Source organism: Chiloscyllium punctatum, chromosome 1, assembly GCF_047496795.1.
Source record: "Chiloscyllium punctatum isolate Juve2018m chromosome 1, sChiPun1.3, whole genome shotgun sequence".
In the NCBI taxonomy this organism is placed as follows: domain Eukaryota; kingdom Metazoa; phylum Chordata; class Chondrichthyes; order Orectolobiformes; family Hemiscylliidae; genus Chiloscyllium; species Chiloscyllium punctatum.
This window is the reverse complement of record NC_092739.1, coordinates 45,935,306-45,959,085: the sequence shown is the minus strand read 5'-3', so window position 1 is coordinate 45,959,085 and position 23,780 is coordinate 45,935,306. Positions and strand designations below refer to the sequence as shown.

Sequence of the window (23,780 nt, the reverse complement as noted above, 5' to 3'; positions counted from 1 at the left end):
GACTCTTATATCTTGAATCACAGAATCATACAGTGCAAGAGAGGGTCTTTGGCCCATTGATTCTGCACTGTCAAAATTAGACTACTGTCCACAGTAGTCTCACTTTCCTACACTAGGCCCATAGCCTTTAAAGTTATGACCCTTCAAGTGCTCATCCAAGTACGTTTTAATAGTTGTGGGGTCTTCTGTCTCAACTACCCCCAAAGGTAGTGCATTCCAGACAAATGGTTGATGAAATTCAGGTCTGAGGCATCTGTCTCAATAGATACTGCTATCTTGATATTCCAAATAAAAGCAATGACCTCCCCATTAACAGCAATGTCTAACACAAAGTTTTGTGGACCTGTGAAATTGAAGTTGCAGAAATTGTCTTGCTGCTCTTGACCTACCCACAGAATAAACATTCTGATCTTTAACATCCTGTAAAGTTTGCACACCAAAAGAGCACTACCTTTTTATGTTTTACCTTTCTTCATTTGAGGGAGATCATTGATCTTCACATCTCATGCCCCTCAGCAAAAAGGGCTAGGCAAATCTCCCACTGATAGGGTCTCTTGTCACCACCAAAGGGAGCTGGGATAGAGACAGTGGTTGCATCCTCAGTGTTTTCTCCCTTCTGTAATAGAATTTCTATATGCCACTGAATATGTACCTTGCAAAGGCAGTCAAACAATTCAGTGAGTGATGTGATGATGTCCTCTCGCTTGTTCACTGAGCAGTACCTTTCAGCTGACATTCTGTTTACTGCCTTTTGCAACCTGAACTGAGAGGCTTCTATGTTGCTGCCTGAAAAAGAACACTCAAATCTTTTACCCAGATATTCTTCCCTTGTATGACAGACAAAAGGCAGGGTTATGACTCAGAACTCAATTAAACAAACTCTTCTTTACTTTAACTCTTTAGGTATCAATTCTTAATATAAAACATACATTGGTTGCAACACTAACTTCTCACACCATCTAACTTACCTTCAAATTTAACTCACTTCATTTAACTTCACTTTACCTTACTTTGTCTTAACTCACATTTAATCCGAACTCTTACTTTAACTCTATAAGTTTGCCTTGAATCAAATGCTACCCGGATTCAAGTGAAATGACCAATTTTATCCTCTATGCACATCTCGTCTCATGGTTCTTTGTCCTCTCTGCAAGTGCTTTTCTCTGCAAGTGGTCTGGAGGTTTCTTGCCCTCTGAGTGAAAAATCTCTTTTTTTGTAAAATGTGCTCTTTTTCCAGAAAGTTGTCTGGCACTCAACAAATGAATTGATCAAATCCTGATTGCATTGTTCGATCTCAGCCATTGAAGTTTACTGGTAAACAACTCCCAAATGTTTTTATCCTAATTCGCAAACAGTGACATTCCCTATTCCACATAAGGTAGTGTGGTGCCAGTATGCCTAGAGACCACACGACACTTTCCCTATTTGGTCAATCCAGGAAACTACAGGTCACTGCAGGTCCTGGCTGCAGTTTTAACTGAGGTCAGAGTTTAAGCTAGCTTGATCAAACTTCCCAGCATGCTTGATTGTATCGCTTAAACTGTCTTGTAAGCAGTTCTGCAGGCCACCTGTCCACAATGTTTTCACTTGGTTCAGGCCCACTGTCACACAATGACCATCCAGCTGATTGTTTGCAGAGCCTATACCAGTCTACACATTCAACTAGGCTAAAGGAAGTCTTACTGCTTCTACTTCAGGCATTCTCTGAGGATTTGTCTTGTACTGATGACTGCTTCAAATATTGCTGACGTGAATAAGAATGTCCAGGTATTTTCACTGCATGGGAGTCCACGGCCTGCTACTACCATCTACTACAGTGTTCAGAGATGACTTTGTAGTGGACCTTGGCAAGCAAGAGCCTCTAGAAAAGTATACAATACTTAGGTAAGTAGAAAAGAGCATTCAGAGAACCCTGTCACTCCATCCCCACTACAATTGTTCCAATGTTAGCAGGCAGCAACATTGACTTATGCTATGTATTAGCATAAAAGGAATCAGCCATTATCACACAGGGCCTATACAGCAGTGCCAATCAGTGCCTGTTGGCTGGTAGAGTTCTTACACAGCTTTGAGTTTCAATTACTCCTGCTGAGATTGCCTTTGGACAATGGCCATACTAATGCATAAAAGAAAGGACCAGTTAAACTGAAGGTCTCTTACGTCCTGCAGAATGTCAATGACAACACTGCACACATAATATGACCACTGAGAAAAACAATACCACATTTGTTTCATACATGGTAAAGGAATTGGCTTTAATTTCCTCGTAACCATCAATCTGTGCTAACTACGAGGTGTGACCAACTACGAGGTATTTAACTGCCCGACTAAGCTAGTCTCAATGATAATGTACAAGCAAATAAAGTAAAACCAGTGTAATGTGAAATATTTAGAAGTGATGTTTAATTTTGAAATTAAATTGCAACATGCTGCATTTGTGCTCTCAAGGCTTATGTAATTGGCAATAGAGTTGGACATAAACTTATGTCTATGAAGTGGAGCCTCTCTATTTGCCCAGGATACTCTTTAATAGGCTGCCTGTAGATTCTGTGTTGTCCACAGTAATAAATTAAGGTGTTTTACACACACATTGCTGGCACTAAGAATGGTAATAATGGGGAAATTAGGGGCAATATTAGATCCAAAGAGGGGACACATAAAAAAAAGGCCAGAAAAAGCAGCAGTTGGAGTTATGTAGAGTTCAGCATAAGAAGACATAAAGATTGATCAAATGGGGAAAGTAGAGTATGAAAGCAAACTTGCAGGAACATAAAAAATGGCTGTAAAAGCTTCTACAAGCATAAAAAGAGAAAACGATTAATAAAGACAAATGTAGATTCCTTATAATCGTAAATGGGATAAATTATAATGAGGAACATAGGGATTGCAGAAGAATTGAATATATATTTTCATTTCATCTTCATGAAAGAGGGCACAAATAATTTCCCAAAAATGCTAGGGAATCAAGGGTCTAATGAGAAGGGAGAATTAAAGGAAATCAGCATTAGCAACAAAATGGTGCTTGAGAAATTAATAGGGATGAATTGATGGCTATCTTGCAAAATTGTATAGACTCTGGAGCTATAGTTCTGACAGTTTGGACAGTGGTAAATATATTGCACTATTTTAAAAAGGAGGTAGAGGAGAAAAAGAGAATTACAGAGCAATTAGCTGAACATCGGTGTTGAGGTAAATGCTATAACAGAACATTTGTAAAGTATTAACGAGATTATAAAAAAGTTAACATGGGTTTATGAAAGGTGAATCATGCTTAACTTATCTACAGATTTTTTTTTAATGATGTAAGTAGTCATATGGGTTAAGGGAGATCCAAGGAAGATGGTGTACTTTGATTTTCAGAAGGCTTTTGATAAAGTCTCACACATAAGAGGCTCTTGAGCAGAATTAATGCCCACAAGATTGAGGGTAACATGGGATTGGGAATTGCTGACAGATGAGAAAAGAAAGTAGAAATAAATGGATCATTGTCTTGGTTCAGTTGGGTCTTTATTGATTACAGTTTAGAAGAATGAGGGGATCTGATTAAAATTTATAATATTCTAACAAGGCTAGACAGACTAGGGACAAGGTGGATGTTTCCTGCGGTTGTGGAGTCTAGAACCAGGCAACCCTGTTCTAGGATATGGGATCTGCCATTTTGGGCTGAGATAAGGAAGCATGTCTTCATTTGGAGGGTGGTCAGCCAATGGAATTCATTACCACAGAAGTTTGTGGAGGCCAGGTCACTGAGTGTATACAAGAAAGTAATTGATAAAATCTTAGATATTAAAGGCATTAAGGTTTATGGAGAGAAAATGGGAATATGATGCTGAGATAGAGGATGATGATATTGAATGGCAGAGCTGGCTTCAAGGTCCAAATTTTCTACTCCTGCTCCAAATTTCTATAATTCTATGTAAACACATGGGAAAGGCAAAAAGAGAGAAAGTAGAAGCAGCATTCAATTCTGGTTACAATGACAGAATTGCTGGCTATTGACAAAATTGAGTCTAGGATAGCCAAAGGCAATTTGATTATAGGAAACATCACTGTCAAACTCACGGTCAGGCTCTTAAGGACAAACCAGCAGGTGTCAACAAAGCACAAGTATAAGTAAAAGCCCTCTCAGAATTTTAATAGCCGAGAACTTGCTGAAATAATAGGTGTTTGCTCCACTCAAAATAAAGGACAAATCAGCCAGCAGCTGCTGGTGAAGGATGTACATGATTTGTGAATGCTATGAGTTTTAGTTGCCGGCTAATTAAATCACTCCACGGTTAGTGAAAACAGTATCTTATTTTTCCCATTTTTAAAATTCTTTTGTGAAATCTTATTATCATTGGGAAGATCAACATTTGTAGTTTATCCCTAATTGCCTTTGAGAAGGTTGTAGTAGCTGTCTTCTTCAATATTTACAATCCATCTGCTCTAAGGATACCCATAGTGTTGTGAAGACAGCACTCTCAAGATCTTGATCAAGGAAGCTTGCAGATGATGATGTTCTGATACATCTGCCACTATTAGTCCCCTAGCTGGTACTTATTGTAAGTTTGGAAGGTGTTATAGAGTCATATAGTAATACAGCTTGTTGAAGGAGCCTTAGTGTGTTCCTGAAGTGCATGTTTTAATAGCACACACTGTTGCCACTGTGCATTAGAAGAGGAGGGAGTGAATGTTTAAGGTGGTGGTTATGGTACCAATCAGAGTTTTGCTCTGCCCTAGATAGTGTTGAACTTTGTGAATGTTGGAGCTTCTACCTGTTGTTGAAGCTAAAGTATTTATTTAGCTGGTCCAGTTAAGTTTTTGGTCAGTGGTGACCATCAGGATGCTGATAGTGAGGAACTCAATGATAGGGCATTGAAAGAAGGACTCAATTAGTTTCTCCTTTGTTGGATACAGTCATTATCTGGCATTTGAGTATCACAATGTTACTTTTTACTTGTCACTTGTCAGTTAAACCTGGATATTGTCACGGTCATGCTGCATTTGACATACACTGCTTCACCATCTGAGAAGCTGTGAATGCTTATTGATCATTGTGCAATCAAAAGGACACATTACTACTTTGACCACATGGTGGAGTGAAGGTAACTAATGAAGGAGCTGAAAGTGGTCGAACACAGTACACTAATTAAAAGCTCCTATAGTGATGCCCTGCCCTAGGGCTGAGATAATTGATCTTCAACAACCACAACCATCTTCCTTTGCACCAACTATGACCCCCTACCAGTGGATAGATTTCCCCCTCATTCCCATTGATTCCAGATTTGCCAGGGCTCCTTGATTCCATACTCAGTCAATGCTGTCTTGATGTCAAAGGCAGTCATTCTCATTCCATTGCATTTGTTGTTGTATTTGTATATTAAAGGTAAAATTGCCATAGTTCCAGAGAATGACTCTCTCATTACAGAGAGACAACTGGTGGTGGTTTAACCTGCTGAGGGTCCTCATGGCTCAGGTAAGGGGCACAGATGAGAAGGCAGAACCTTCATAGTAACTTCAGCTGGTGTGGAAATTGGACCCATGCTGTTGGCATTTCTCTGCACGGCAAACCAGCCATCCAAGTTAACTACATCCCATTTGCCCACTAATCACCCATTACACCCACCAAAAAAAGTTAAGTGCAGCAATAACAGGTGTAGATGCCTTTTTAATTTAATGAAAATTATAATTGACACTATTGAATCTCATTCCTTCAGGTTCTGAAATATTATTGTCAAAATATAATTTTGTAAATATCTTCTCATTTTGTCTCTTGTTTCTCATGATTATTCTAAATCTTTCTTTTCTTCCTTATGTTTCCCTTTTGAATCTGATTTGACAGTAATTTTACCCACTCCAAATCACCATCTTTCAGTCCATCCCATTGTTTGTTTCTGACTCCTTCACCCTCACTGGTTAAGGAAATGCACTGTTTCATTGCTCACCCAGGTCCCAAAGAGCATGCTGCCCTCAGTGCTATGAGTTACAAATTCCAGAAAACTTTTTTGGGGAATAAAATGTCAAAGCTAAATGTGCATGAACATGTCTAACTACGCCAAGAGATGTCCTGCTGCGCAAAACCTGAGCCAATGTAATTTGACTGTGTGTTTCTCAGTTGGATTGCTCCATACCCTCTATATTATGCATCAAAGCCAATGAGTCGGAAATTATGTGATGCTGGTGCTCCATCAAGCTGATTTACAAAAGCAATTGCTGCTGCTGCAACAAAATAAAAATGTTCCTAACATTTCCAATCACACATTCTTATTCAATTATATTATTAAATGTAACCCTCAATGTACAAAGTAGTTCCAATATAAACATATTTCATTCCTGCTTACTTCATTCAGAACAAGTTACCTTTATATAAAAAAAAGATCTTTATGGTGCAATGTCCCCAGTCTTTGGATTTAGCAGCTATCCAGAACTGGTTCTGTAGCAATTACTCCTGTTGATCTGATACTGACAACTGAAAACTAGATTTTTATGCTAAGAGCTCTATTTGGAAAAGTTCTACTTGTTACATCTGTTTGAAATGAAGTGGTCCCAGGTGGAGCAGCTTATATGAATCTCTAAACTGTGATTGTATTTTGTAATGGAGAATTCTGTTGAATATATTATATCTGGTACAGATTTCACTAAGAGACAATTTCACAATTAAGTCATGTCTGGCAATATATAAAAAAACCAATGTCACTGCCAAAGTGGTAACAGAATTATTGACCGCACTGTTCCTCTTTATTGTTGTTCATTCAACGTAGCAATCTAGTCAAGAACTAATGAACCATTCCTTAATTTGTATTGAAATTTGTATTGAAAATTAATTGATTTTTATGGACCACATTTGAGATCCATAAAGTGGTTTATATCCAAACGACAGGAGAAATGTGAATGTGAAGGGTAAACCACTCTGCCCAAAATAATGGCGATAGTAGAAGCTTTCTACATTGTTAATGTAACAGAAGAATCTGTGGGTGATAGGACGGCTCTTTAAACTGTGGTTGATGGAGTAGCCACTTCAACATGATGGCACTTTCTCACTTTACAATTTTAAATAAGAACCAGAAAGAAACATCCAGACTACCTGTACAGTGAAGTAGTGCTATTATAGGAAGTTCCAGAGTTGGCCCAGCCACAGTGAAGGAACAGTGATATAGTTCCAGATCAGGATATCATGTAGCTTGGAGGAATCTTTCAGCTAATGGTGTTCTCATACGTCTGCCAACCTTATCCTTGTAAATGGCCATGGGTTTGGAAGGCCCTGTTGAAAGAGTATTGGTGTCTTTCTGCTGTTCATCTAGTAGTTGGTACAATTGCTGCTACCATGCATCAGTAGTAGATTGAGTGAATTTTAAAGTGTTAGATAGGGCATGAGTTAAAGAGACTGCTTTGTTTTGGATGTGTTAAGCTTCTTGAACGTTTTTGGAACTGCACTCATTCAGACAAGTAAAGAGTATTCTATCACCCTTCTGCTATGTGCCTTGTAAATGATGGACAGGCTTTGGGGAGTCAGGAGGTTAACTGACCACCATAGAGTTCCTAGATCCTGACTTTCATTTTCAGCCACAGTATTTATGTGACTGGTTCAATACATTTTCTGCTCAATGGCAACCCCCAAGGATATCAATAAGGGAGATTGAACAAAAATGCCATTCAATTTTAAGTGAGAATGATTAGATTCTCTCTTAATGGAGATGGTCAGAGCCTGGCTGTTGTATAACACAAATGTTACTTTCAATGAGCTAAGTTAAATTTGCCAACTGCTAAGTAACAAGTACAATACGTACAATGCCTGTGACCATGATAGGTGCAGCTGGGCTGACTTTCACCCCGAGAGGAGATGTTGACTACTCAGAAGTTAATTCAGAACATGGTTGCATGGATGTTTTGCAAATTTTATCAGCCAGCTCAGAGGTTAGTGAAAATTAGCAGCCTAAATGTTCAAATCATGTGGCTCAGAAACAAGACAATTGTGTTCAGCACTAAGGTGACTCCAAAGAGTCCCTGGGTCAGTTCTGGTCAGAAGAGGAGGTCATGGCTGCAATGACCAGGTTTTGCTTCTTCACTAGATGCTTGAATATTTTTTTAAAATTACAATGAGCCATTTCTGATGAGGAATCTAACTCCTGAAAGCTTTGGGCTTATGGCGAAACCATTGTTCCCCAACTCTGAGAATGCGACAGTCCTATTTGAAAAGCACCTGTTGACTTTGGATAGGTGCCATTGAAATTTAAAATGACAATCAGCTAGCTCAGGGTGTCATACTAGCTCAGGGAGTAATACTAAATAAGGGAGTAATACTAGCTCAGGAAGTAATACCAGTGCAGGGTATAATACTAGCTCAGGGTGTAATACTAGCTCAGGGAGTAATACTAGCTCAGGGAATAATACTGGGAGTAATACCAGCGCAGGGAGTAATACCAGCGCAGGGAGTAACACTAGCTCAGGGAGTAATACCAGCGCAGGGAGTAATACTAGCTCAGGGTGTAATACTAGCTTAGGGAGTAATACTATTGCAGAGAGTAATTCTTGCTCAGGGAGTAATTCTAGCTCAGGGCGTAATACTCACTCAGGGTGTAATACTATCTCAGGGAGTGATACTAGCACAGGGTGTAATACTAACTCAGGGTGTAATACTCACCCAAGGAGTAATACTAGAGCAGGGAATAATATTAACTCAAAGCGTAATACTAGATCAGGGAGGAAGTGCATTGGGTCAGTCACCAACCACAATTTAACAGCCTGATCACTCTCAGGTTTCAAAGGGAGTTAAAATTGTCCATTTGCCTTTTGAATATGACATGTTTCTTCATTTTTAACTACATTGAGTGTAGCTTATTAATTCTGCAGTGTTGTATCGTAGATACAGACAACCTCTTGAGCTTCACTGATTCTTATAGGAAGGAGTTACTTAGATTTTTTTCTGATATTTATCACTGTTTTGTTTGTTTTTTAAAATCTTCTCACGGAGCTAATTTTATTTGTGATTAAGGAGGATGGTACATAAAACTGCACTGATGAGAGCAGAGTTAGATCTCATCGACATGGCTTTTTTTTTGTTCATTTATAACTTCATCTTGATTTAATAACAACTTGGGAGTGAGTTTTCTCTCCATTCTGAGAAAAATGGATTGAGCTTTACCTACTTAACTTATTTGCTTACTGTCGCCAGCAATAACATCTGTATTCTTATGTAATAAGTTCTTTCAGGTTTTAATTTCAGCATTGTCACTTAAAGCATGATCTGTGATTCCATTTTGTCATTGTGCTGTGTAAAAGAAAAGCCATGACATATGTCGACTGTGATTCCAGCTCTCTCTTTGATTTTCTAGAATATTTCGCTTTCAAGTATAATTATCTGATTAAAAATATCTTCACATCAGGCACACTGCACAGAAAATTGAAATGTTAATGGATTCATTTTGATGTGGATTATTATATGAAATAGCACTTCACTCTTTCTTTATCTGAATAATAGTGGAGCTCAGATTTATTTAAATAAAACCTCCGTTATATAAACCTCATATAATTTTGAGGAAAAATAGATCACATAAAATTACACTTGTTTCACCAGTTGGTTGTGACAACATTTTGAAAATATATTTCACATTACTATTAATTTATTAAGTTAAATAATTGAATCCTAGAATTCTATAGTTCAGAAGGAGGTTATTTGGTCCATCATGTCAGTGTTCATTTGTTGAAAGAGTTTAATCAACTTAATCTTACTGTCCTGTCCTTTTTCCATTGTCCTACAAAAGTTTCCCATTCGTATTTATATCCAAGTCCTTTTTGAAAGTTACTGTTGAGTCAGCTTTTACCAACCTTTCACCCTGCACTTTCGAGTTTGCAATAACGCATTGCAAAGAACCTTTCCTCTCATCCTCTTCAGCTTCTTTTGTTCATGATCATAGTTCTGTGCTGTCTAGTTATTAAACCCCATGCTAGTAGAAACAGTATCTCGATATCTACTGTATCAAGTCTTCTTAATTTTGAACACCTCTACCAAGTCTCTCATGAGCTGTTCCTGCTCTGGACAGGGATGAGGCTGCTTCTCCCATTTCTCCCTGCAATAATTTCTGCAATCATTCTCGTAAACAAAACCCTGCCTGTTCTCCAAGGCTCTTACAACAGTCCTAAACTGTGGTGCTCAGAACTGGACACAAACTGGATACTGCAGCTGAGGCCTAACCGGTGATTTATAGAGTTATAATGTGATACCCTTTGTCTCATCCTACAATTAATCTCAAATTATCAAGATATATATTATGTTAATTCAATCTGTAATGAATGAAATGTTATTTTTCTCAGGTCCTGATGGAGTGGGCAATATGAATTCCTTACCTGTATCATTTTGAATATCAAACTGGATGCATTTCCATTGTAAACATTAATATTTTCAATTTATACCTGGCCATGATATTTTTGTTACACTTATTCAAATACTTCATCTTTTATATAGAGGTCGTGACACTTGCTGACTTAATATTCCAAGGTCATCTGTATTTGAAACATTTATCCTTCATAAGCAACTCACCTATGAGGCTCGGAATTTGCCCACATGCTTGAGCTTGATCAGGAGCCCGATAGCAGGCAATGCAACCAGACAGATCAGGGATGTGAAGTTCCTGCCAACCTCTACTATCTGGCCGGTGGGTGGAAATGAAAATCTGGCAGCAAAAGGCTGCCAGTGGGAATGGTTTTTGATAGTCAATGGAGACAGGGTTCTCATATGCAGACAGCAACTCCTGAACCTCTTCATACCCAAGCAGCTCAAACAGAAGAACGATTTTGAAACTTACATCGGTATCTTCTTACATTTGAATTTTCCCACAAAGGTTGTGCAAAATATCCCCTAGGTTGTTGTTAATATTAAGCTGTGATGATAATAATCTCATTGGCCACAATTTTAGCAGCTGTATATTTATAGAAGGCATCTAAATCAGCACTGCTACTATTACAGTGGCCGGAAATGTGATAGGTGGAAGAAGATTCCAGCTTAACGTGTGAACTTCTCACTTGACAGTTTCTTAGCCATCACAAGTGCACAGAGCTAAAATTGAGGCCAAAATTTGGTAAATTATTCAAGTACAAGGAACTTACAAGTCAAACTAAATATTGTTACATGCAAAGTCAATTCAGACACTTTCAATCAGAGACTACTCAGATCATAGTTAGGAAATGGAATCCTTGAGTGTACACTGTTGTCCAGGATGAATTTCCAAATTATCAGCAACAAATTAAGTCAGCACAGACAGGACAAGTATTGTTGATTTTGATGAAGATTGTTGAGAAAGTTGCACAATATAAGCAAATTATGAGCAAAGAAATTGTTATTGTTCATTTTATACTATTGGCAGCACAGTGACACGGTGGTTAGCACTGCTGCCTCACAGTGCTAGAGACCTGGGTTCAATTCCCACCTCAGTTGACTGTGTGGAGTTTGCACATTCTCCCCGTGTCTGTGTGAGTTTCCTCCCACAGTCCAAAGATGTGCAGGTGAGGTGAATTGACCATGCTAAATTGCCCGTAGTGTTAGGTGAAGGGTAAACGTAGGGGTATGGGTGGGTTGCGCTTCAGCGGGTCGGTGTGGACTTGTTGGGCCGAAGGGCCTGTTTCCACACTGTAAGTAATCTAATCTAATATCACTCCTCATTGAGGACCTGTTTTGTTAATTCAGATTCTGTTCACCTTTGGTTAGTGCATTACCAGGAGGGACTCTCATTTCACTTTCATTTAATCACATTCTGTCTTACAAGTGCACTGTATGGCAGAGTATCTATACTGAGCAATGAATAATCATGCAGGGAGTCTCATTTTATAATCAGTAATTGTGAAGTAAGAGGCTTTGACATAGTGCCATTAAATAGACACTTTAGTCGAGCCAAACTCCATGCTTACATTGTTCCCTTTCAGATATAATAAGCTTTCGGCTGTCTGGCTGATTAAGGCTGAAAGGATTTCATATAGTGTATTGTCATTGCTTACATCACTTCCTGCAGCAAACTACAGCTTTGTTGAAACGTCTGATGCTTGTCAAGAAATGTTTTTCACACCTCCTCTGCAAACTTACTCAGTTATTATCAATTGCTTGTTTTTAGATTTTTTAAATCCAAATTATCACCTGGTCATTGTTGCATCCTTGTTCCATGCCATGCCTTCTTCCAAGTGCTCTTAAACTAATCCAAAATAAAAGCTTTTATCAAGCAACTCAGCTAATGCAAAGCATTTAATCATTTTTTTTTTGCCTGAAGAAAATTACATTGTGCTGGATCTGGTTGAAATGTGTACAGCACTAAAACTTTTATCAATATAAATTGATTTCATAAATGCAATTTAGCTTGTGTGTAAATTTTATCTAAGGTAAATATAGGAAGATAAGGCAGGATTTTGACTGAGTCATAAAGACTCCTGATCTGGGAAGGCCCCCCCACCCCTCTCCATTATCAGTCAACACCATTTTTGCAGATGATCCAATTTTCACTCATAGCACAGTAATCATGAAATTACAATGCAGTTTTAAATGTTTCTGAAGACCTCATGAAAGGTATGTGCCCCTGTTGTGTACCTCTTGTGCAGAGCACTGCAAAGCAACATACTAAACACAGCCGCTATACTTCAGAGCTCGAGATTGATGGCAGACCACAAGGAAGGTCGAATGTTTGTGAAAGCAGATGAACAGATCTGTGTGCTTCATTAGATTATTTTTTGCATTGGGCCAATAGGAGACTGGCTGGAGTGCCAGGTTTACTTGTTGAAGAGTGTGTTGTGAAGGAAGAAAGCATAAAAACATGGGCACAACACCTTCCCATACACAGTTGAGAGGAGACTTGCATGGTTGAAATGTGTGGTCAGAGCCAGGAGGTAGCAGAGTAGCCACAGAGAACAGCAGAAAAGAATGAAGCAGTACAATCTCTGAGGGGCTTTCTCAACAACCAAGAAGCAGTGCAGGCAAAGACTGCAAATGTCCAGAGAAATGATTAGAGACAGCTATATTCTCTTGGATAAAGACCTTTTGATGCAATCAAACTATCCTCATCACATGCTCATTGCACTCAATTGCATTCATTTTTGAAGAGGTTGGCACTTTCCAGCGGTCTGCTGCAGATCTCCAGGGCATCAGGAAATCATCCGCCTACCACAAAGTACATTATTTCTGTCACCAATACACTCTCTGTTCAGGTGGGGAATCATTTGGACTTCTCCACAAATGTGGAGTCACAGATACAGAAGGCAGTGGACTTTGGCTCCAAAGTCAGTATCCCACAAGTTCAAGAAATGGAGGACTGCATTTCTACATGTCACTACAAGGGCATCAGCAGCTGGAAATATTTGTAAGCAGTAACTTGTTCCACTTCATTAAAGTGCAAGTAGCCTGTGACTATACTAAGGTCTTGCTGATCATATCTGCATGTTTCCCCGATGGCTGCTATGAATAATATATTCTGCAGTAGTCATGCCTGCCACAGATTTTCAAATTATGAATGGCTTCTGAAGAACAAACAGTGCCTGTGAGGTGGTGCTAGATGGTTCTCTTCAGCAGCCAGAAACATGTCCCCAGCATCACCACAACAACTGCTGTTTGCAGATAAGGATTGTCATCCAACTATTAACTTGTTAGAAACAATGTTCAGAAACCTTGACCAATCAGAAGGAGCACTTGACAACAAGTGTGTGTTGAAGATCATGATCAATGAAATAGTACAGCAGAGAGAGGCCTTCACATCACTGCAAGAACTGTCCATCAATGATTTGTTCAAATCCACTTCTTCATTGCTACCATCTGATAGTGACACAGCCTCAAGGTTAACCCATCCATGATGATTGAGGAAGACTAGAGTAGGATTCACTTCTCTGATAAAGTTGAAACCGTTCCCAGACCTAACCTGTACCAGTTTTAGAGCAGCAAGTTATGTGAATGTCCTGCCTTGGAGAGATGGAAACCTCAATTACAAATTAAAATGAGTGGCGTTTTGGAAGGGCAAATCAGAGCAAGATTTATACAATTAATGGTAAGGTCCTGGGGGAGTGTTGCTGAACAAAGTGCAGGTTCATATTTCCATAAAAGTAGAGTCACAGGTAGGTAGGATAATGAATAAGGCATCTAGTATGCTTTCCTTTATTGGTCAGAGCACGGAGTATAGGAGTTGGGAGGTCATGTTACGGCTGCGCAGGACATTGATTAAGGCACTTTTGAAACATTGTGTTCAATTCTGGACTCCCTGCGATTATAAAGGATGTTGTGAAACTTGAAAGGGTTCAGAATATATTTACAAGGATGGTGCTAAGATTGGAGGGTTTGAGCTATAGGGTGAGGCTGAATAGACTGGGGCTGTTTCCCCTGGAGCGTTGGAGGCTGAGGGGTGACCCTAAAGAAGTTTATAAAATCATGAGGGGCGTGGATAGGGTAAATAGACAAGGTCTTTTTCCTCGGGTGAGGCAATCCAAACCTAGAGGGCATAGGTTTAAGGTGAGAGGGGAAAGATTTAAAAGGGACCTACGGGACAATGTTTTCATGCAGAGGGTGGTGCGTGTATGGAATGAGCTGCCACAGGAAATGGTGGAGGCTGGTACATTACAGCATTTAAAATGCCTCTGGATGGGTATATGAATAGGAAGGGTTTGGAGGGATATGGGCCAAGTGCTGGCAAATGGGATGAGTTTAGGCTAGGATATCTGGTTGGCATGGATGAGTTGGAGCGTAGGCTCTGTTTCCAGGCTGAACCTCTCTAAAACTCTAATTCGGAGCATGGCTCATATTCCCAGTGTTTGGGATATCTGGCCATAAAAGGGTGTTGACAGCTGCCCACTGGAGAGGTTCAGTATTTTGAACGGCACTCTTTGTGAGTCAGAAGAACAGAAGCAACTCCTTCAGGCTGTCCAAGGATGCTGTGGGCTTCCATTTAGCTGCAGTCTCAGATCTCTCCTTCTGCCTCCATCCCCACCCACTTATAGCACTGACCATTCCATGCCATGATCACAGGCACCTCCACTCTAAGCCCCAACCATCCACTTTTCTCTTCTCTTCAGCTTTCTCTCTCCTTCCCTCAATAAGCCTCTCAGTAACTTCCCCTTAACACAACTAATTCACATTTGTGGCCTCTCTCATTCTCCCAGATCCTGAGGGTCCCTGACTGTTAGTTTTCCTGTGGCAGCTGGCCAGCCATGGTAATTTGGACAACCACATATCCAGAAATAGAAGTAAATCATTCAAATGTGGGATCCAGCCATAACATTCAGCAGGACCTTCACATTGCTGTCTCTGTTTCTACCCTCCCCATTAATATTGGAGACAAAGATCCTTCTCTTTCTTTTCCTTTCCCTCTAAATATTTGACATTACAGTCTCATTTCAGAAAGGATTCTTTTTCAGAACTAAAAGGTTCAAGATTATTCTTCTATGCTAATAGTGGGTTTAGGTGAGATGTTAGAGTTAGCTATCGGTTTGCCAATCACATATGAGCCTCAACCTTAGCCTAACAGACTCTCCCAAAGCGAGGAAGTCAGTTTTCACCAGTAGACGTGGTGGTGAATTGATGTCAAACAAATTGCTAATCTTTCCAACTCCTTTATCATTCTTTCATAGCCATCATTCGTATTGGTTCACAATTGGCATGTTTCCCAAGGAAATATAGCAGATATTTGTAGAAACCCTGAGATTGTCATAGAGTCATAGAGATGTACAACATTCCCCTCTCACCCTAAACCTGTGCCCTCTAGTTCTGGACTCCCCGACCCCAGGGAAAAGATTTTGCCTATTTACCCTATCCATGACCCTCATAATTTTGTAAACCTCCATAAGGTCGCCCCTCAGCCTCTGATACTTCAGGGAAAACACTCCCAGCCTGTTCAGTCTCTCCCTGTAGCTCAAATCCTCCAACCCTGGCAACGTTCTTGTAAATCTTTTCTGAACTCTTTCAAGTTTCATAACATCTTTCCGATAGGAAGGAGACCAGAATTGCACACACTATTCCAACAGTGGCCTAACCAATGTCCTGTACAGTCGCAACATGACCTCCCAACTCATGTACTCAATACTCTGACCAATAAAAGAAAGCATACCAAACGTCGTCTTCACTATCCTATCTACCTGTGACTCCACTTTCAAGGAGCTATGAACCTGCACTCCAAGGTCTCTTTCTTTGAACATTTTCTTTGGTCAGACTTCGAGTAGGACAACCCTTTGAGTTGGGCCTTCTGGCATTATCTCAATGCCATATCAAGCCCCTTGAAGAAATTCATTTACTCTTCTTAGGACAGTCTTGGGAATCAAGTGACTAGACAAAGAAATAAGCATAAGTGTTCCGCAAGATGCAAACATGTCAAGCATGAAGACTGATAATCCCTCAACCGTCGAGATGAATCTGTGTATATAGACCATTTGAATGGCATTTGCAAAAAATGTTTTAGATTCTGTTTCAATTGCTTTGAGTGCAACGATGCTAGATATTTAAGAATGATCCAAAGTTGCAAAGTGATCACAAATAATAATCTAAATAGTTATTGCTCAATGATTTAAGACCAAACAAAGACAAGGACACAGATCTTCCAGTCTCTGGATGGAGATGCACGGGGATCCCCTCAGAAATCCCATCACAGGATTCATGCAAATTGTACAGGAAATCTGTACTTCCAATGTGAAATTCCCCTTCTCCCCTAGTACCTTCTCAAAAGGTCTCCAACTCTTAAGTTAGAGTCGGGTACTTCAGACAGTTTCAACCTGCTTACAAGAATAATTACACACAGAAAAGGTAGACAAAAAGGTTTCTGTCTAACTCCTCAGCAACCCTACAACTGCCATCCAATTATTCACAATGAACCCTGATTCCCCACTTGACCCCACCTCCCTGACAACTGCATCCCTAACCTAAGCACTATGGCCTCCAGTTCCAACCACCTTCCCTGACCCAACCTGTCCTGACTAGCCTTCAATCCAACTTCCCATCTGCCATCCTACCCGCCTCAGCCAACTCACTTGCCTGCCTCTCTGTTCACTTTACCCACCTCCCCAACATCCTAACCCACCAACTCATCTGCCAGCCTGCGACCCCACCCAACGATCACACAATCTTCTTGTCACCGTTCGCATTTACCCAATTCTTTTACCCACATTATACAATTACAATCCATCCATTGTGTTCCAAAGATGCATGGGGACGTTGAAACTATTTATTTGAGGCAATATGGCAGGCACTGCCAAATCAGAAGGCCTGGCTCCTGATCCATTCTCTGTGTGTCTCCTTCTTCAAGTCACTTCACTAGTTGTTTCTGAAGGATCTTCCAACAGAAGATCACTCATAAAGAATGGACGAAGGAATATGTGGGTTCCATTTTCGTCTGATAGAATTTCTAATTTTGATCAAAAGTTCTGGACAGTTTTAAAGTTATTTTAAAGATGAGAGTGACCTTGACTATTTTAGGTAACAAGTTTGTAGTTAAGCAGTTCTATGAGACCAGAATTAACAGGGTTTATTCCCACTTTGATTACTTCAACAACAACAATTTATATTTGTATAGCACCTTTAACAGAACAATACTTCCTATGCAGCTTCACAGCAGTATTATAACAGTAAATATGACAAGGAATCGTATTGGGGGTATTATGTTACATTTCTAAAAGCTTGGTCAATAAGGTAGGTTTAAGAAGTTTCTTAAAGGAGGGAAGTGATGTACTGAGGATGAGAAGTATAGAAAAGAATTCCTAAGCTTAGGTCCCAGCAACTAAAGGCATAACCAATGACACAGCAATTAAATCAGGTATGTTCAAAACACCAAAGTAAAACAAATGCAAATATCTTGGAGCATTACAGGGTTGAATGGAAGTAGGGATGGGAAGAAAATCATTGGGAAATATGGAATCAAGGATGGAAAAATGAAAATCAAGATGTTGTTTTATAAGGAGCTAGTGTAGGCCAAAGAGCAATGGGATGATGGGTGAATGTGAGTTAGGATCTTTGGAGCGGAGTTTGGGTAGCCTCGAGTTTATGGAGTTGGATCTGCCATAGACAAGGTAACAAAGATGTGGAAGAGATCTGCAGTGAAATAGCAGAGTTAGGGACAAAGTTGTGCATCATTATAGAAGTGGAACTAGGTGGTCCCTGTGAGAAATAGGAGGAGCCTGTTTTATATGGCATTTAGGACCTCAATAGGTTAAGTCACAATATGCAGTAGGCTTTGCTCATCAAAATATAAAGGTCTATTCCTTGGAAGAGTAAACCACTAAACCATTTTTACTTGCTGTTTTGTGCTCATTAGCACCACTGTGTCAGCCTGTTTCATAGCTGTAATGTGAACTTCCACTTGCATTCAGCTTGAAGTCTAACAGAGACAACTATGAAATAATATGTAATAAACCTATTTACTGGTCATCAAGATTAAATATTCCTTCTCCCTAAAGCATTATGTGGGTATCCTTCCCCACACGCTATCATTGGCCTAGACATATACCAACAAGAATTGATGACAACAAATCTACCTGATATTTCCCAGAGCGTATCCAATATTATAAGATAGTGACAGCAGTGAGGAATCAAATTAAAATCCGATCAATAACAGCTCCTTGAGGTATTATTACCAGAGGTAATGATGCAAAAGTCCTCCAGAGGTCTCAGCATCAAAGGCACCAGTTCACAGTGAATTCAATTCATTCAACATGATATCAATATAAGGCTGAAAGCATTGAATACTGCAAAAGCTGCAAGCTCTGGCAATAATACGGAAGACCTGTGTTCCAGAACTTACCCCGAGCCAAGCTATTCCAGTGCATCTACAATATTGACATTTACTTGACAATGGGGGAAATTTCCCATGTATGTGCTGTACACAAAAAGCAGGACAAATCCAACCTAGCCAATTACTACCCCATCAGTCTACTCTATAGCATCAGTAACAGCACTATCAAGTAGCACCTGCTCAGAAATAACCTGCTCAGTGATGCCCAGTTTGGGTTCTGTCAGGGTTACTCAGCTCCTGACCTCATTATAGCATTGTTCAAATATTGACAAAAGAGCTGAGTTCCAGAGGTGAGGTAAGAGTGATAGCCTTTGACATCAAGGCCGCATTTGACCAAGTGTGGCATCAAGGTGCCCTCACAAAACTGGAAGCAGTGTGAATTTGGTGGAATCTCTCTCTAGGCTGAAGCCATACCTAGCACATAGGAAGATGGTCATGGTTGTTGGATGTTAGTCATCTCAGCTCCAGAACATCTCTACAGGAGTTCCTCATAGTGGTGTTCTCAGCCCAACCATCTTCAGCTGCTTCATTAATGTCATTCCCTCCATCATAAGATCAGAAATAGGAATGTTTGCTGATGATTAATGTTTGGTACCATTTTCAACTCTTCAGAGACTGAAGCAGTCCATGTCCAAATGCAGCAAGATCTAGGCCATACCCAAGATTGGGCTGACAAGTGGCAGGAGAATTCATGACACACAAGTGTCAGGCATTGACCCTCTCCAATAAGAGAGAATATAATGACCAGCCCTTCATATTCACTGACATTACTGTTACAGAATTCCCAATATCCTGGTAAGTTGCCGTCGATGCAAAACTGAACTGGATTTGTCTTATAACTACTGTACCCATAAGAGTAAATTGAAGGCTAGGAATTCTGCAACATGTAACTCACCTTCTGAATCCCTAAAGCCTGTCAACTGTTTACAAGGTACATGTCATGAGTGTGATGGAATACTCCCCACTTGTTTAGATGAGTGTGGACTCAATAGCACTCAAGAAGCATGACACTATCCAGCACAAAGCAACACATTGGTTGGCATCATATCCACAAATATTCACTCCCTCTACAGCTGATGCTCAATAACAGCAGTGAGTATGATCTACAAGATGCACTGCAGATATTCGCTGTGGCTCTTAGACAGCATTTTCCAAACCCACCATCTAGAAGTACAAGGGCAATGTATACATGGGAACACAACCACCTGCAAGTTCCCCTCCAAGCAATTCAGCGATGGTACAGGTGAGACTTAAATCTGGGCCTCCTGGCTCAGAGGTAAGAATTTTATTGCTGTACTACAAGACCCCTTCTAGATACTTTCCTAGTCAACCTCTTATTACACACTTTTGGAGCAGGTGGGATTGGACTCCAAGCAACCTGGCTCAGAGGTAAGGAAGCTACCACTATAGCCCTACAAGATTCCTTCACTTTTACCAAGAAGCGGAAACAAGGCACCATATTCTCATATGACAATGGTGATGGTATTCATGTGACCTATGTTTATAAGTCTGGAATTTGACTAATAGCATTTGAATTTTATTGTACAACGCTGCAGAAAGATCAAGAAGCATAAGGACAGGTAGTTTACCTTTATCACAGTCATGTCAAATGTATCTTTGATAAGAGCGGTTTCAGAATAGTACAAGGGCAGAAACCACTTTGGAATTATTTAGACATTGCAGGAAAACTGAGACTGAATTTGGGACAAACCAATACCAATTCAAAAAGGAAAGGAAGGTTGGAAATGAGTCTGTAGTTTGTAAGGATTGAAGGATAAGGGTTTCATTTACTTCTCTTTTGAATTCAGAAATGTAGTTCAGTTTAATATTTGTATCTTTTCTGTTTAATTTAGTTTTATACGTTAATTTCATATCAAAATTTTGGTATTGTGTTTTACCTTCACAATGATAATAGTGTTGTCTCCATTCCAAATCAGTTAAATCATGGTCCAATAAGCATTTCAGATGAGAAAAAAATGATTTATAAGACTGTAGATAAAAGAGACATTTATAGGCACAGAATAGATTATGCCACAACCCATCACATTTAGAATTGCAAAAAAAGGTAAGTCCAATGATTCTGATAATAAGTATTTAAATAATACATTAGAATTCAGTTACATTTATGAAAATTGCTAATATGAGCAATTTTTTTAACAAATCCTATTTTGTTCTTAAATTACTGAATTCCAATGTAGCATTTCTTATTATAATATAGATTTAGCCATCCACGAGAAATTTTACCTTCCCCTCCATACCTCATTTCATGTAACTTTTTCACATTGTGTTACCATCATGGGAATAAATGTCATAACCAAGCAGAAATATCATCTTCTAATTTTAAATAGTTTAGCTCATTCCATAGGAAGTCTTGTAGCAAGGTAAGTAGTGTCCTTGCCTCTGAGCTTGAAGTTCTCAGATCAATTCCAACTCAGTATTTCATAGGCAAGGAAGGTGCATTTTGAATACAGTTAATCAGTTTTCCCAAATGAAAAGGCCAATAATACTTGGAAATGGTTGTACTGGACCACCATTTTGAGGCTTACAAAACTGGGCAGATAAGTATATGTCATTTGCAAGTTTTAATGTTTTATTTCCTTCTGGGTTAGCATCAATTTGTAAATCTACAAATGGTATAAGCAGGCAGCAAGAACAGTATTGGTTATCCATTTGATGGAAATAAATTGAAGTCTCTAGAATACTTATCCATAGTTTCAAACTACAACGTGCACATAAAGTGTTTGTATCTGCAGCAATTCTGATGCCTCGGGGTCTCAGTTATGTGGATGGTAGGAGTGGGTCAGATTGATGTCAACAGCATGGAGTTCAATTCCTATTCAAGTTGGGATGAGTTTGGGGCCTGTACTGTGGGTTGCATCTTTGTGAATTTAAGAAGAAGAAGAAGAAGGTTTATTCTAAATAGAAATCTGCGGAAGTAAATATTATTAGAAGCTTACAATGGTATGTTCAATAAATTTTAAATGGAGAAACGGAAAGATTATCCTGAATACAACTTGACATCATTCAGATTATTCGGCATACCAAACCTTCAACAAACCTGTTTGGGTATTAGCAATGTGGGAGATATGGGGGAGTATATCGCATTTTTGAAATATAGTCTTGCTACTCAACCAATCAACATATTCCAGAAATGCGTGTTCCTGGAATGTAATTGGTTGAAAGAACAGGTTGAATGACTGGTGACCTCCAATACCTGATTGGTCAAATTCTGTGGGACGTGATTGGGCTGTCAGGATTGCATTTTGGGTTCTTGACTACAAATGTATATTCCAGAAATCAAAACAGATAATAATTTCAATAGATTTACTCAATGGTATTACAATAAATATAAATTGTATAACCTGCCATGAACTTACAACACTCTGGTACGTATGCTCCCGAGGGTGTACAATGTGAGGAGCTTTATTGCAGAAATATCATCCCCTCAGACCACATAACAGATCTGCCCCGTTTTGTATCTTTGAAATGGAGGTCATTTACAACCTTTCCAAGTATTATTGGCTTTCTCCTCAGGAAAAACTGTTTGACTGTATTACAGATGCCTTTCTTTGCCATTAAGTAACGAGTGGGAATGGATTTGAGAACTTCCAGACTGCAATACCATAGTATATACTACATTATACAGGAAGTTATATTATAGTTGATAGTTTTGTTTGATTAATAATGTATATTACAATAGTTAATAATCAAAACATTCAACGCATTTAAGATATGTGTCCATATTTTTCACTTTCTAGAACCAAAGGGAAATAAGAACTATAAATGGACATCCAAAACATTTGTAAGTATTATTAATGTTTTGTTTTGAAACGGATAAATATATTGCTAAGTTATCAACAAATATTTTTGAATTAATTATCTATTTACCAGTGATATGAAAGTGATTAACCCTAACTGTGTATGAATACCGACATCTTTTGTGTACTTGTTTACTTTTGATGCTTTTACCTGTTTTAAGAGTGTTGCAGCCTTTAATAATGAGTTGTACTGTTGACTCTGCTTCACTCTCCTGTCAAAGTGGATACCTATCCATCTTGTGGCTTGCATGCTTCTGCAAAATTCCAGTCAATAGCATAGAAGTATATCACAATGTCAAATGCAAGTTGTGTAGTAGCTTTTTTGTTAATCTTAATTAGTTGAAAGAGTACTGGAAGCATTTCCACCTTCTGTGGACCCAGGTTTTATTTTAACACTTCTCCCACTATCACAGCTTTTGACTTGCATTGTCAACACCTTTGTCATTTGATCACCCCTGCCTTGTATCCCACCTTTGTTTTTTTCATTATTTACCTGCTGTAATACAGGATGAGTTAGCACAATTGCCTATTTTCTCAAAAGAATTAGGTCCCTGCATGGTAATGAAGAAATGCTTTAAAGCAACTATATCTAGCCTTTTTCTGTAAATGTTTGCTTTGAACTCAGATGGCCATGTTTTGGAGGAGAGATGGCAGTATCCATTGACATCTATCTAATAAACTTGCTGAATATTATACCGTTACTTTACTCCTCTTTTCCTATTCCTTATTCTCACTCTAGTTCCTTTGTCATTTCCACCTCAATCCCTCACTACCCTGTTTGCCACTGATTTTCTCATCTCTAAACCCCTGATATCTCTTGTATGCATATTCTTAGGTTTCAGTGTTTTCAGGTCTGTGTAGTGCATTGGCTAGCAATTAAACCTATAGTAGACTGAAAGATCTAATAAGAAATTCTGTTATACTAATCATCAGAAACTGACAGCAGATAGATAATTTTATTAAGACACACCATGGGGGTAGTCATACTAGAGCTGGAACAATTCACACTGGCATAGTGGGAAGATATTTTCTGAGTGTTCTACATTAGGGACATATGTTCAATTCTGTAGCACTTTCAACTTGATGATGGAAAAGTTAATTGCAAAGTATAACTTAATAAGATTTAACTCTAGGAATTGTAAGATATAAAAAGGGAGGTGGTTCAGAGTGAACAAGACAGATCAATATTCTGTAGGAGTGGATTTGCAACAATTTAGGTTTGTCAAGAATTTTAGGAACTTCTGGATAT

At 39.1% G+C, this 23,780-nt stretch overlaps 2 protein-coding genes across 2 annotated transcripts in view; one reads left to right on the top strand and one right to left on the bottom strand.

Annotated features, from left to right (window-relative positions):
- The window catches only part of LOC140460210 (uncharacterized), a 151,696-nt gene that overhangs the window by 365 nt on the left and 127,551 nt on the right, over positions 1–23,780 (bottom strand). The gene's annotated exons all lie outside the window — the stretch shown is intronic.
- The window catches only part of LOC140460372 (cytokine-dependent hematopoietic cell linker-like), a 122,935-nt gene that overhangs the window by 29,900 nt on the left and 69,255 nt on the right, over positions 1–23,780 (top strand). Inside the window, exon 4 of the mRNA XM_072554911.1 lies at positions 22,472–22,515. Coding sequence (XP_072411012.1) covers positions 22,472–22,515 — 44 coding nt within the window. The remainder of the gene's footprint in view (positions 1–22,471; positions 22,516–23,780) is intronic.